This window comes from Scyliorhinus canicula, chromosome 15, assembly GCF_902713615.1.
Source record: "Scyliorhinus canicula chromosome 15, sScyCan1.1, whole genome shotgun sequence".
NCBI classification, from domain to species: Eukaryota; Metazoa; Chordata; class Chondrichthyes; order Carcharhiniformes; family Scyliorhinidae; genus Scyliorhinus; species Scyliorhinus canicula.
In genome coordinates, this window is record NC_052160.1 from 101,530,308 (window position 1) to 101,546,448 (window position 16,141).

The 16,141-nt window shown below is 44.4% G+C and overlaps 1 protein-coding gene across 6 annotated transcripts in view; it reads left to right on the top strand.

Annotated features, from left to right (window-relative positions):
• LOC119978229 (liprin-alpha-2-like) overlaps window positions 1–16,141 on the top strand; it is a 768,706-nt gene that overhangs the window by 725,617 nt on the left and 26,948 nt on the right. For 5 of the 6 annotated variants that reach the window (XM_038819687.1, XM_038819682.1, XM_038819684.1 and 2 more), the window contains 3 exons: window positions 7,650–7,676; window positions 12,553–12,728; window positions 15,382–15,479. In XM_038819687.1, coding sequence (XP_038675615.1) covers window positions 7,650–7,676; window positions 12,553–12,728; window positions 15,382–15,479 — 301 coding nt within the window. The remainder of the gene's footprint in view (window positions 1–7,649; window positions 7,677–12,552; window positions 12,729–15,381; window positions 15,480–16,141) is intronic. The other variant, XM_038819685.1, reaches the window with a different exon arrangement.

Sequence of the window (16,141 nt, forward strand, 5' to 3'; positions counted from 1 at the left end):
CCAGCCCTGAGGATCTGGGGGCAGTGGAGGAGATATAAGAGAGTGGAGGGAGTATCAATTTGGACCCCGATTTATAACAACCACAGGTTTGTACCAGGTAGGCGAGATGGCGGGTTCCGGAGTTGCCAGAGGGCAGGGAGTAGAAGCTGGGAGATCTATTTATAGATGGGAGCTTTCCCAGCTTGAAAGCTTTGGAGGATAAATTTAAATTGCCAGCAGGGAATGGTTTTACGTGTTTGCAGGTGTGTGACTTCCTAAGAAATCAGGTGCCAGCCTTTCTGCTGCTGCCGCCATGGGGAATACAGGATAGAGTAGTATCCAGTACCTGGGTGGGAGAGGGGAAGGTATCGGATATTTACCAAGAGCTTTCGGAGGCGGAGGAAACTCTAGTGGAGGAGCTTAAGGGCAAGTGGGAGGGCGAGCTAGGAGAAGAGATAGAGCCGGGTCTATGGGCGGATGCCCTAAGCAGGGTTAATACCTCCTCATTGTGCGCTAGGCTTAGCCTGATACAATTTAAGGTAGTCCATTGGGCACACATGGCAGCGGCTAGGATGAGCAGGTTTTTTGGGGCAGAGGATTGGTGTGCAAGGTGCGCGGGAAGCCCAGCAAATCATGTCCACATGTTTTGGGCATGCCCGAAGCTTAGAGGATTTTGGCAGGGTTTTGAGAAGACAATGTCCACGGTGCTAAAAACACGAGTGGTGCCAAGTCCGGAGGTAGAGATCTTTGGAGTGTCGGAAGATCGGGGGGTTCAGGGGGCGAAAGAGGCTTGCGTCCTGGCCTTTGCCTCCCTGGTAGCCCGGAGACGGATCTTATTAATGTGGAGGGACTCAAAGCCCCCGAGTGTAGAGTCCTGGGTTAGTGACATGGCTGGGTTTCTCAGTCTTGGGAAAATAAAGTTTGCCTTAAGAGGGTCAATGTTAGGGTTCTCCCGGAGGTAGCAGCGATTCGTCGACTTTCTCGGGGAAAATTACAAATGTCAGCAGATGCCGTATTCCGGGGGGGGTTCGGATTATTGTTGTATGGTTGTGGTGTTTATTTTACCATGTTGATGTCATTGTTTTTGCTACTGTTATAAAAAATTTCAAATACCTCAGTAAAATATTATTTAAAAAAATAAATAAATAGAAGGACTTGTGGCCATTGCTGTCTCCAGATCCTTATTATCTAACCTGCTGGAGTAGGATTGAATGACGCACATGCCCTCATTATTGCTTTTAGTGATTCCCCGGAGTTTCCTTGGGATATTCCTTACCCTAACAATGTCATATCAACATCTCTTCCTACATTGTGTCTCAGAATACTTCATAATTTCTTGATTGGTTGCTGACTCGTCTCCTGGAATACATTTTTGTCCAGAATTGTCTTTATCCCGTTGCTTAGGACTGTGGCTCTCGCTATCCCTTCTCTAAATTCACCTCCTTCTGCTATTTCTTCATCCATTTTTATCTGTAGCTCTGGATTTAATTTGCAAGGTAATACCCACAATATTCCTGCTCCTAATTTCCCCTCTTTATTGGAAGGATTTACCTGCACATTCCCTTTGGCATTTACAAAATCCCCTTCCATGAATTGTACCTGCTTTCCTCCTCGGTTTAGTATCTTTAAAATTCTCATTTGCTCCCATTTACCTTTGTTTTTGCTTAGCACATTTGCTTGAAGTTCTACTGTTTTTACAGTGTCATCGGATTCTAAAACTGTTTCCTCATGCTCCTCTATTTTTAACATTTCATTGTTTTGCAACTATTTTCTATAATCTTTTGCTATTTTTGACTTAATTTTGTGTTCACTAGGAATCTGTGTTATCTCTTTCATGTTTTCATAATCTAGGATTTTAACCATTCCAGAGCATACTTTGCCTACTTCAGCAACCGCATGCTTCTGTCTGTGTCCAGACAAGATTAGTGCTTCAGCTCCATTTTCGAATGCAAATTCACACAGTGCTTTACAAATTCCATCTGGATCTCTTTATGCTGGGCTTTAGGTATTCTAACAAAAATTGAGACCCCTCCATTCTGATACGTTTCTCTTATCCAGGAGTTTTTTGCCTCTTTTAATTTGTTCCACTCTCGTTCCATTGCTTCATCTCTCTTACCTGTATTCCAGGGCAAGAGGACTACCCTAATTGCCATTTTTTGGATTTCTAACTTCTGTTCCTGGCGGTCCCTTTCAGTCGCGATCTGAAATTAAGGAATAAGTACCCGTTGTGGGCAGTTATCACAAAGGTACATAGAACATAGAACGATACAGCGCAGTACAGGCCCTTCGGCCCACGATGTTGCACCGACATGGGAAGTCAAAAACTAAAGGCCATCTAACCTACACTATGCCATAATCATCCATATGCTTATCCAATAAACTTTTAAATGCCCTCAATGTTGGTGAGTTCACTACTGTTGCAGGTAGGGCATTCCACGGCCTCACCACTCTTTGCGTAAAAAAACCTACCTCTGACCTCTGTCCTATATCTACTACCCCTCAATTTAAGGCTATGTCCCCTCGTGCTAGCCACCTCCATCCGCGGGAGAAGGCTCTCACTGTCCACCCTATCTAACCCTCTGATCATTTTGTATGCCTCTATTAAGTCACCTCTTAACCTTCTTCTCTCTAACGAAAACAACCTCAAGTCCATCAGCCTTTCCTCATAAGATTTTCCCTCCATACCAGGCAACATCCTGGTAAATCTCCTCTGCACCCGTTCCAAAGCTTCCACGTCCTTCCTATAATGAGGCGACCAGAACTGTACGCAATACTCCAAATGCGGCCGTACCAGAGTTTTGTACAGCTGCAACATGACCTCATGGCTCCGGAACTCAATCCCTCTACCAATAAAGGCCAACACACCATAGGCCTTCTTCACAACCCTATCAACCTGGGTGGCAACTTTCAGGGATCTATGTACATGGACACCGAGATCCCTCTGCTCATCCACACTACCAAGAATTTTACCATTAGCCAAATATTCCACATTCCTGTTATTCTTTCCAAAGTGAATCACCTCACACTTCTCCACATTAAACTCCATTTGCCACCTCTCAGCCCAGCTCTGCAGCTTATCTATGTCCCTCTGTAACCTGCAACATCCTTCCGCACTGTCTACAACTCCACCGACTTTAGTGTCGTCTGCAAATTTACTCACCCAACCTTCTGCGCCCTCCTCTAGGTCATTTCTAAAAATGACAAACAGCAACGGCCCCAGAACAGATCCTTGTGGTACGCCACTCGTAACTGAACTCCATTCTGAACATTTCCCATCAACCACCACCCTCTGTCTTCTTTCAACTAGCCAATTTCTGATCCACATCTCTAAATCACCCTCAATCCCCAGCCTCCGTATTTTCTGCAATAGCCGACCGTGGGGAACCTTATCAAACGCTTTACTGAAATCCATATACACCACATCAACTGCTCTACCCTCGTCTACCTGTTCAGTCACCTTCTCAAAGAATTCGATAAGGTTTGTGAGGCATGACCTACCCTTCACAAAACCATGCTGACTATCCCTAATATTATTCCTATCTAGATCATTATAAATCGTATCTCTTATAATCCTCTCCAAGACTTTACCCACAACAGACGTGAGGCTCACCGGCCTATAGTTACCGGGGTTATCTCTACTCCCCTTCTTGAACAAAGGGACCACATTTGCTATCCTCCAGTCCTCTGGCACTATTCCTGTAGCCAATGATGACACAAAAATCAAAGCCAAAGGCTCAATGGCACTATCTTCCTGTTTTAGTTGAGGTCGATTGATTGGTCTCTAAAGGTTTCTAGGTGTCCCTATTTCTGTAGATTTCCGTCACAATCTGCCATACTCTTATGTTTTGGTCTACTTCTGCCAGTAATAGATGCAGGACACTCAATACTTGGCACGAAGATGTCCAGCGGACTTTTACTCAGGGATAGTATTTTCCATCCCCTAATACTCGCACCCAACTGAGTTTTATGTCCCCCCGATCCACAGAATATTCTTCCCAAAGTCAATCCCCCATGACTTTCTGAACTAAACTCGGCAGGTAAAGTTCGTCCCTCACACACACCAAAAATGTCCAATACTTTAGCATATATGCCGGTTAGAAGCTTCTCTTCTAACCTCCACTCCGCTTAACTAGAAATTTCTAGTATTTTAGTCTCGCCTTACCTAGGAACTTGTAATATCCTAGGCCCCACGTTGGGCACCATGAAGTTAAAATCACCAAGAATTCTCCCCCAAACCAAAAAGGATCAAGAAATCAATAAGAAATCTCCCCCAGACTAAAAAGGGTCGAGAAATTCTATATGGTGAACAGGGATTCCCTTGAATCCCTGACTCCAAGACAGACTTAGGTGGGTGCTATTCGGATCAAACTAATTTTCAAGTTAATCACCGGTATAACCCATATCTTCCTCAAAGATTTCATTTGCCTATCACTTAATAGCTCTACTCACGGGTCAGGCTTTTTAAGTAGAATAAGTAAACTTTATAATTGGAATTAATAACAATTTCAGGTTATCAACTTAACACAAGTTTATTTTCAAAATTAAAAGATTAAAACTATATTTTTTTTAAAGGATACAACAGATATTTTTCTTTAGATGCTTGGGCCAGTAGTAAGACCTGCAGGTCTTCCTTGTCAATCATTATTCTTTTAGTCTTGCGTCTTCCTATGTTTCTTCTCAGCTGCTTGGTTTTTTTTAAAAAGTGAGCCTCACAGCTTTTCCTTCTTTCTTCCTCCTGCTCTTTATTTGTTTCTTTGTGACCTTGGTCTTTGTCGCCGCTGGCACCTGGTTCGCATTACGGAGCCGTTGCCCAGCCTCTGCATGGCGTTGGCTTTTTTTTCTTCTGCTCCGGTAGTCGGCTGCCTTCTTCTCCGGCTGCCTTTCTCCAACTGACTGCCTTTCAACTGCCTCAACTGCTCCTAACTGCCGTTATTTTTTTAAATAATGGTAGCCGCGAGCGCTCACCTTTCTTCAAACAGCAAGGGCCCCCGCGAGTCCCAGCACGCGTTCCAATCAAAAAAATTTTTTTTCCATAAACAGCCAAAACTCCCATTGGGGTCGACGACTCACACACCCGCAGATACAAATAGTGGCCAACTATCTTTTTTTCTCCCCGCAACATGGTCAAAGACTTGACATGATTTTTAATTGAATGGCAGGCAGATGAGCTTCAAGGCACTGACTGGTGATGTCCCGTTCCTCTAAAGACACCAGCACAAGTTGGTCATCTGCTCCCTTCGCCCAACATAGATTCCCCAAACAAAAATCCCAAGTCCTCCCAGGACAATACCCACGGCCCAAATACCACATTTTTCATTACAGGACAAAAAGACGAAGGGAATGTATATGGGGGTGATCAAGGCTAAAAAGGGTACTGATAATGGCACATTAAGAGTTTTAGAATTTGTTAATGGCAGAACAAAGGTAAGCAGTGTGTTAAAAGACAACGAGGAACAGGGAACAGATGACCCAAGTGTGGTGGGGGAGCGGGGGCAATGGTGGGGGAAAACAGATCAATGGAAGAAATGAAAATAGATAGAATAAATAGAAATAAAAATGGAGTGAAGGTGGAGGAGAGAGGTCACAGTTGAAAGTTGTTGAACTTAATGTTAAGTCCGGAAGTCCTTGTATCTATAGTCGTTTGGTAGTACCTAACTTGAGTATTACTGTAAAAAAAAAGACAGGTTGTCGAAGCTTTTGGCTTACAGTCGTCAGGACAGATTCGCAAGAATACAAATCTCAAAAGGAGCAACAATTCATAATGCATGAGAAAAGGGTGTGGATTGGTTGGCAAGTGGTCTCTGATTGGTAGAGGTGTTGCCATGGAGATTGGACTAGAGAATAGTTGCTCCACCCACATTCAGCTTTTGTTTAGTTGAAAAAGGTGCGATGTCTGGACATGTTCTCTCTGTTTGCAAAGGCAAAGGGTTCTGCACGTGTAGCTTCTAGCACGTGTAAGTGAGCCACGTTGCAAGTCTGTGTGATTATCTTAAATTAGTCAACTTACCTGGTTAGGGGTAGCACGGTGGCCTAGTGGTTAGCACAACCGCCTCACGGCGCTGAGGTCCCAGGTTCGATCCCGGCTCTGGGTCACTGTCCGTGTGGAGTTTGCACATTCTCCCCGTGATTGCGTGGGTTTCGCCCCCGCCACCCAAAAATGTGCAGAGTAGGTGGATTGGCCATGCTAAATTGCCCCTTAATTGGAAAAAATAATTGGGTAATCTAAATTTATAAAAAAAAAACTTGCCTGGTTAGAACGTAAACAAATACTTGGAGGATAATTGTTGTCTGGTACATTCTCCACGACAACACCTCGATCAATCAGATCCCGCTTGTCAACCAATCAGCATGCTTTCTCATGGAGTATTAATTGTTGTTCCCTTTGAAATTTGGTAATCTTGAGAAACTTTCCTGATAAGTGCAAGTCAAAAGCTTTGATAGCATGTATTTTTTTCAGCAATACCTTACACCTATGTCCTCTGGTTACAGATCCTACAGCCACTGGTAACCATTTCTTCCTTTCTAATCTATACCTCATAATTTTGAACACCTTCATCAAATTTTCCCTCGACCTTCTCTGCTCTGACAACAACTGCATCTCCTCTTGTCTCATCACAGAATGACGTCGCTCGCCCTTGTTACCATTCTAGTAAATCTCCTATGCAACCTTTCTAAGGGCCTTGACATAATTTCTAAATTATGATACCTAAATTGGCCGCAATAATTCAGCCGGGCCTAGTCCGTGTTTTAGAATAACCTGCTTGACTTTATACATTTATGGCCCATGTTTTCACAGAGCCATTTAAAAGTGGTGGGCAGGACCTGATTTTGGGATTCCTGCCCCCATTCCTGGCAGCCCCGCACACCTGAACTGTGGGTTTCATTGCGCTTCCTAGCACCCTTCAATTTTTCTGGAATCAGGCAATCCTGTCAGTGATTCTTGGTTCACGGCCCCTCAGAGGCATCATGAACCATAGCCTGAATTTGGGAATCTTTTCAAAGGTAAATTCAAAGGATCTTATTCCGTGCCCCCATCATATAATTCCTGCCAGTCTGCAAAACAGTTGCTCATCGCTACTCTCTATTTGTTATCTCTTAGGCAAAATTCTATCCACGCAGTGACCGCACTTTTAATCCTGTCGGGTTAAGTATTTCTAATGCGTCTTTATGTGGTTCTTTATCAAACAGCTTTGAAAGCCCATTCACACAACATGGCCTGCACTACCATCGTCAACCCCCATTGAGTCCCCTTCCTTATTTCCATTGTTCAGAAGTTAACCAACAGGCTTTGTATTGCTCACTCTTACTTGCCTTGCCCTATTGTCCAATAGTGGGGAGGGGATGGTCGCTCTTATTTTTCCAGTGATCGATTTGATTGTAATTCTTTCAGTAAAGTAGATGATTAGATGCAGTGTCCTTGTCTGATTATATTTTTGACTGCCAAATTGGCTAAGATAATAAAAATGCTGCTCATGATGTTCAAACCCGTTGCGGAGTTTGAATTACTATGGCTTCCTGTCCAACTCTACCTTGTGTTCGCTTTGCAAAGTATATTGATGAGGTGAAATAATATTCTAGCCCAGCAATTTAGCTACATGGATTGAACTAATCAGAGTTTTTTCATTTTCCTTTTTTCTGTTAATGCTTTTACTAACTTGCTAACCTGTTAGGAGAATGAGGAGGGCAGTTGGGCTCAGGTGAGTATGCAAGATATTCAAATATGTTTGAATTTTCGGTGATTATAATGTGTTAAGTAAGTCTTTCCAAATGTCTACCATTGATGGTACCCATCTAGCCACCCCAATACGGAACTTTGTCTTCAAACCTCTTCATTATTCTGACTCTTTTCCCCAACTGCAAGATTTTCCAATACCCACCTCCTCAACCGCAATACCTGACCTTGATTAAAATGCTTTTACCATTAAGCCATGTGAATTTCGCTGGAAAAAGAACAATTGTTACCTTAAAAGCTTTCTTCAGCAGAACTGGTAAGTTTTGATGTTTTTAGGCAGTGTACTTTGCCAGACATCTGGAGGAATGACTGCACCAAGTGAAAGGCAATTCTATACATATAATGGAGGATAGAATTATGCGTGGGATCTTATTGCAGATTGGTTAGGTTATCGTGTTTGTCATAGGTCAGTACGTTTTAACAATCGTGCTGCTGATTGGCTGGCTGTGCAGTATGGAGGGTAATGTGTTTCTTGAGTAAGAGTAGCCAGATGTCGCTGATGAGAAGACCTCCTAACCAGTTAGGAAAATAGCCTCTGTGATGCATCTTGCATGTCAGTGCGTGATGGGATGAGTTTTGTTGATTCATTCATGGGATATGGGCATCACTGGCTGGGCCAGCATTTGTTGCCCATCCCTAATTGCCTCAGGAAGGACCATTGGATGTGGTAACTATTAATTTGAGCATGTTTGAAGGTTGCCCATTCACTGTTTTTGAAACTTTTGATATTCCTTGCAACCTGTTTCCTCAGAGCAACAAGTCCACAATCACATGATAGTTGTAAATTCCTTGTTTATTGTGAGATGGTTTCTGCCTTTGTGGCTCTGAAGGGTGGAATGAAGCTTTTTGGATGACTCGTGTCGACTTTTTTATTAATTTGCTGACCTGAGTATGCATTGTCGCTGTGTGAGGTGGAACCAACGTCCGGGAGCCTGACTCTTGTCTTAATCCAAGTAATTGCTCTGGAGTGAGGAACAGCTGGGCACTTGTTAATCTTGTGTGAAGGGAATCCATTGAGTTGAGTGTAGATATGGAATCATAGAATTTACAGTACAGAAGGAGACCATTCGGCCCATTGAGTGTACACCGGCCCCTGAAAGAAAACCCTACCTACGCCCACACCTCCAACCTTTCCCCGTAACCCAGAAACCCCACCTAACTTTTTTTTTGGACACTACGGGGCAATTTAGCATGACCAATCCACCTAACCTGCACATCTTTGGATTGTGGGAGAAAACCGGAGCACCCGGAGGAAACCCATGCACGGAGAGAATGTGCAGACTCCGCACAGACAGTGACCTAAGCAACAATGCTAACCACTGTGTTACCGTGCTGCAAGTATGGCAAACTTCTTGTTGTAAATGTTTTAACGAGTGTGTTGAAAACTGATTGGAGGGTGATGAAGGGATCATGGAAAGACCGGTAGTGCAGCAAGAATGTTCCTCAGTACCAATCTATTACAGACTAGTTAGCCTGACTAAGCAGTAAGATCCCACCCATATCCTCATCCTTCACTATATGTGACTAACTCTTTCACTTGTTGCAGTACTTCATTCAGCTGGCGGGCAGGGTACACTGCCCAAAATATCAAGCTTACCAGTTCTTCTGAGGAACTTTTAAGGTAACAATTGCGTTTTCAGAGCAAAACTTACATGGTGTGACAGGAAAATCACCTTCCTCGATGTTAACATTCTCACCGTTGAAGCGACTTCTTCAACATTACTTTGCAGTCCCTGCCCTTCAATAAAACACAAGATCCCCCCCCCCCCCTTTGGTTTAAAAGTATTACAAGTGGAGACTGATCCACAAGATGTTTTTGGAGAAAAGTCTGAGTCAATCGATTTCATAATAAAATTGTACTCCTTTAAACAGGGAGAGCTTTCCAAATCATTTGAATGTTTAGACTTCGTGTCTGCAGGGAAATTAAACTGTCGCATTGGCAAAGATTGGGCATTGCGCAATCATGGGTGATTGAACATCATGCTGACACATTGTTGTGAGGTGGGATGGCAGAGTGAAATGTTACCCTAAAAACAGGCAGCTTAGGATCAGGTGAAGTGTTAAAATTTTAAAAGATCTGAATCCTGATGCCATTCTGTCCACTTCTGGGGCGAAATTCTCCGACCCCTAGCAGGGTCGGAGAATCGCCTGGGGGCGTCTAAAATCCCGCCCCCGCCGTGGCAGAGATTCTCTGCCACCCGGGAAGTGGCGGGGGCAGGAATCTCGCCACTCCGATCGGAGAGGCCCCTGCGGCGATTCTCTGGCCCGGATGGGCCGAAGTCCCGCCGCTGGGAGGCCTCTCCCGCCGCCGAGGTTTAAACCACCTCTGGAACGGCGGTCTCAGCGGCGCGAGCAGGCCCCCCGGGGTCCTGGGGGGGGCGGGGGGCGATAGAATCCCGGGGGGTGCCCCCACGGAGGCCTGGCCCGCGATCGGGGCCCCCCTCCTCAGAGTCCGGGCCAGTGCCCTGGCTGCACTAGTTTCTTCCGCGTCTGCCACGGCCTCCACCATGGTGGACGCGGAAGAGAACCCCACATCGCGCATGCGCCGGCAGTGACGTCAGCGGCCAGCTGCCGCTGACGTCACTGGCGGCGCATGCGCGGACCGGCGAAAGCCTTTCGGCCAGCCCCGCTGCCGGGGGCGCCGGTTTTTTGCGCCGGTCTTCTGGTGGCAACCGCTCCGGCGCGGAGCTGGCCCCCAAAGCTGGGGAGAATTCCCCACCTTTGGGGAGGCCCGACCCCTGAGTGGTTGGCGCCACTCCCCTACTCCGGGACCCTCCATCATGCCAGGTAGGAAAGAATGCCGCCCCTGGTTTTAATGAAGGTGGGGTAGCAAGTGCAGACAAATAGCCCACTCAGGACCATAAAACCATGGAATCCGTACAGTGCAGAAGGAGGTCATTCGGCCCATCAAGTCTCCACCGACAATCTGAAAGTGCACCCTCCCTCAGCCCACTCCCAGCCCCATAACCCCACCTAACCTAAACATCTTTGGATTGTGGAAGGAAACCGAAGCATCCGGAGGAGACCCACACGGACACAGGGAGAACGTGTAAACTCCATACAGTCACCAAGACAGGAATTGAAGCTGGGTCCCTGGCACTGTGGGGCAGCAATGCCAACCACTGTGCCACCATTCCACTCACGCAGGTGGCAGAGGAGGAGGTGTTACCATTTTAATATTATATTGTTGTTGCATGCCTCAAAATTAACCATAATTTTAAAATCAACCCTGACCAACTGAGCGCAGGCCCGAGAAAATCCAACGACTATAAAAAGAGGCGAGGATTTCTGGCTCCTCACTACTTACATGCTGAATCAAGTTTGACCTCTTCACCAACCCTTATGATCAGGCCCACGCTTCCATCCCTGTTACTTGTAATTTCCTCAATGCAAGGCCCCTGATCTCCCCCTCCAACCTTTCTGATCTCTCCTCCCTCCCCCCCTCTCTTCCCCCCCCCCAAAAAAAAACCTGGCCTCCAATGCTCCAGCGACCTCCATATTCCCAGCTCCCTGGCTACTACATGGTGCTGAAGACCTGTCAGGCAGCCTGTCTATTAGCTGCATTCAGGAAGCTGAATCTGGTGATCAGAACCTGTCAGTAAATTCGGTGGAAAGTGTGGAAAAACCCAGTCTTCCAGGTTTCCTGACTTCAAACCAGCCCAAGCATACTCTCCATGTTAACATCCATCCCCGGTGCCAACGCTTAAACGTGCCAACGTGAAGAATCGGCACTTGAGTAATTGTAGCCGAGCTGGTATCTGCAGAGACAACCAGAGAGTTGTGAAAGGAGCCTTGTTAAAAAGGCGTTTTATATATTTTCTTCCACCCTTCTTAATGGAAGAGTGAAGCTGTGTACAGCATTGGAGTCTATGATCAAGTCTATGCTTGACGTGTAGTAGCTCTGTGTGCCTTGAGGCCATAGTGCCTTCTGACTGCTGCAGAAACATCTTAGCTGCAGCTTCGGGGCCTCAATTAGCTGACCCGTTCACTTGAATGAAATGCTGCTTTAATCGCTTGGGGGAAATTCAGAAGGTTGAAATCAGCTGTCACTGCCTGGCTCTCAGCCTGCAGTTGGATGCTCGCAGTCAGCCCCGTGTCATGTCCTCTCGATGGTCATTTTACTTTTTTGACATTTGTTCAAAAGGATAAGAACGAATAGCAGTTGTTCCACACGGGTTATTGCTGAGAGTGCTGCCAGGTTTTTCATTTTACCAGAAGTCTTCACTTGATGGCTTCGTTAATTTGATCAATCAGCATCCATTTATTTCCCAAAGAGAAAATGTCGAGCTGATCTTCAACATCGTTGCTCATAGGTAGTCTGGAGCCTTTTTCTAATAAATAACCAATAATTTTGCATGTTGTTTTAATACCTCTGCTCAGGTACGCTTAGTAGTGGGGGTGGGAGGAGGGGTGGGGAGGATATGTGATCGACCTAAATACATTCTCAAGCTAATTATCATCCTTGGCATGTTTCTCTGCATTGGCAGGTGACTGACACCTGACCAGCTGTTTAAATAGCAGGACCTAACAGTGTTTCTTTCTCTTGATAAACATTCCCCCCCCCCCCCCCCCCCCCCCCCGCTTCAAAGATTTTTGAGCTATGATCTGTTACCTTATTGACAATAAGATGCCCGAAGGTTGGTAAACACTTTCCAAATCTGCATGCAAAATGACACTTGAGCCCATAATCCTTCCTGCCCTGTTTATGCATTACTTCCAACAGTTTAATAATATCAGTTCCAATATGAAACCATTTGAGGGGGGGAGGGGTCAGCCTCTCTTCTCAGAAGACAATGCAATATGTTTCCATCATAAATGACTTTATCCATTCTTCTCACCAGACTTTGGCTTATGGAGATATGAACCACGAATGGATTGGTAACGAGTGGCTTCCCAGCCTCGGACTGCCCCAGTATCGCAGCTACTTCATGGAGTGCCTGGTAGATGCGCGAATGCTTGACCACCTCACCAAGAAAGACCTGCGAATGCATTTGAAAATGGTTGACAGCTTTCACCGGTGAGCTGTTGTGTTTTTTTTGCAGTCTGATTGCAAATGCCTGCAATAGAGTGAGCCATTCGGCTGAGTAAACTTCTGGCTAAGATGTAGCCAGTCCACGCATTAGCATGTGCAAAAACAGAAATATCCGATGAAAAGGCTTGTTAATTTTGTTTTGAATTTCGATCTGCATGTGTGCCACTTCTCTCTCTTCCACTTGAACCCTTTATATCATAGGTACAGATATTTCCTGCATGTTGCAGGTTTCCATTCTAATACTATAGTAACACAAGTGCTGGTTTCAGACCAGTAATGGCTCAGAACAACATGGAGCCTGCAGATCTGAGTTATATTCCAGGATCTATAATGTTCTGCAGCTCAGTAGAGTTATTCTTTCTGGGTGTCTACTCGGTTACACTACAGTTTAAATGAAAGCGCTATCATGAAATTAGTACCTGACGAGAAAAATTACGATTCTTAAAAAAATATTGTAACAGTGCTGAAGTCTCTTTCAATTGTGATGTTTTGGAAATTCATTATTCCTGCACATTCCCTGGATTGAAGTCCACTAAGTAAAGTTAAAAATAGACTGGGTTATGAAGAAAAGTGACCGCCCATAACTGAGCACTGTGCGACATACACTGCTAACGTAGAAAACACTCTAGTGTGAATTTTGACATGTTTATTGATATAATTAGCTAGCTCCACATTATGCAGCGTGAGAAAAGTGTGGATTTTAAGGCATTTTTATACACCACTACCTGTTGCAAGAAATCCCTTTTAGCATCAATATGCAATTACAAAGTGTATACATTGGCCAGAATTTAACAGCTGTTCTCGCTGGTGGGATCTTCTGGTTCTGTCGACGGCAAATCCCCACCCTGGGTTTCCCGGCGATGGGGTGGAGGGTGCATAGAATGGGAAACCCCATTGACAGCGTCAAGATCCGCCAATAGCACGCCACCTCCATCACCATAAAGCACACTGGGAGGGAGCGAGGAAAACCATGTCCATTGTCCTTAGGCCTGCCTGCATTATGGCTAAAGAGGCTATACCTACAATCTAATGTTGTACATTTACTCTATTAAATAATCAGGAGTGTGTTTGATTTTCATAAAACGCCTGCTTTTGAATCAACTGGTTTGTTTGTTTTGAGACCTAAAGCAAATTTGTCCCAGTAGGAAAGAACTTGCAAGTTTATAGCGCCTTTCATGACCTCATAATGCCCCAAAGCAATTCACAGTCAATGAACATAAGAACTCGGAGAAGTAGGCAATTCAGTCCCTCGAGCCTGCTCCACCATTCAATAAGATAATGGCTGATCTCCACTCGGCCTCAACTCCACTTCCCTACCCGTTCTCCATAACCCTTCAACCCATTACTAATTAAAAATCTGTATTTCCTCCTCAAATTTACTCAATATTCTGGCATCCACCAGATTCCAGATTCACGACCCTTTGAGAGAAGGAATTTCTCCTCATCTCTGGTTTAAATCTGCTACCCTTGTCCTAAAACGATGAAGTCTCATTCTAGATTGCCCCACGAGAGGAAGTTCACGCTCTACGTCTACTTGTCATACCTTTTATTATCTTCTAAACCTCAATCAGATCTCCTCTGATTCTTCTAAACTTGAGAGTATAGACCTAAACTACTCAATCTCTCATCATAAAACAACCCCCTACCCCGCCCATCTCTAGAATTAATCTGGTGAACATCCTCTATGCAACTACATCCCTCCTCAAATAAGGGGACCAAAACCACACTGATCCAGGTGCTGTCTCACCAGTGCTTTGTACAATTGCAGCATCACTTCCCTGCTTTTATACTCTATTCTTTTAGCTTTGAAAGGCAAAATTCTATTTGCCTTCCTTATTACTTGATGTACCTGCATACTGGATTTCTGAGATTCATGCACAAAGATACCCAGATAATAATAACAATCGCTTATTGTCACAAGTAGGCTTCAATGAAATTACTATGAAAAGCCCCTATGCAGATCCCTTTGCACCAAAGCACTCTGAAGTTTCTCTCCATTTAGATATGTTGCCTTTCCATTTTTCTGACCAAAATGGATAACCTCACACTTATCCACGTTAAACTCCATCTGTCAAATTTTGGCCCACTCATCTAACCTATCTATATCCATTTGTAAATTTCTTATTTCCTCATTGCAACTCAATATCCCACCTATGTTAGTGTCACCTGTATATCTAACTATAGTACCTCCTATCCTGAATAAGTCCTTCTGAAATGTAGTTACTGTTGTGATTAAATGAGACAGCCAACTTTCCCACCACAAGATCCCACAAACAACAATGTGATTAGTTACAAAATAATCAATTATGGTGTTATTTGAGAAATTAATATTGGCTAAGGTACCAAGAGAACTCCCCCGCTCTTTGAAAAGTGTCATTGGATATTCTACACACATTTGTGAGTGCAGACAGGGCTCAAGTTTAACATCTCATCCAACAGAGATGGCACTTTGAACAGTGCAACATTCTGCGGTGAAGTGGTAGCCTAGATTGCATGGCCAAGTCTCTAAAGCAAGCCTTGAACCTACAGCTTGCTGACTCAAAGGTACTACCATTGAGCCAAGGAAAGCACACAAAAAAAAAATCCACGGGCTTTTTTTAATATAGGTTATGCTGAATAACATCTGCCTTGTTTCCAGCACATGCTTACATTATGGCATCATGTGTTTGAAGAGATTGAACTATGACAGGAAGGAACTGGAGCGGAAGAGAGAAGAAAGCCAACTTGAAATTAAAGGTTGGTTCAAAAGAAATACTGGTGTTCGATTCTCTGCTCAAATCCAAAATTGAAATTGGAAAACCTGGATATTCATTTTTACTTGTTTGCATAAATGTGTACAGCAGTCTATTTCTGTATTCCTTCCTGCCCCCTGTGACATTCTGACCAGGACCAATCCCAAGTAGAGAATAATCACTATGCTGCCCTGTGGTCGATGAGCAGCTTTTACAGGCGAAGCCAGGTGGGTCAGACATTGCTAATACTTTCCCTTTGGAGAAAGAGCTGCTCAGCGCAGGGTCACTTTTGGTGCTGATGAAACGGCTCTGCTCTGATTGGGTGATGAACTGAATCTTGTCCAGGTGGATTAGATCCTTCCGCAAATCTAAGAATTTCACTGAATTGAAACCATTTGGTGTCGCCTCATACCTTCTCTGATAGTGACTGACAGGTGATGATGTGGCTTTTAATATGTTTGCTAAGCTGGAGAGATGTACCTTCAAGGTGAAATGGTTCAATTGTTGTGAAGGAAGCAGAGCCACAAATGTAGTTGTTGTTTGGCCAAAATATTTTATGAATTGTAGCGTTTTATCATTTCAAATTACAATCTGAGATACCCAGCATTAAGTTAACATTTTTTGAAGATTGTTTTTGTATCTGTAACTAAGTGTGATGTATATGCT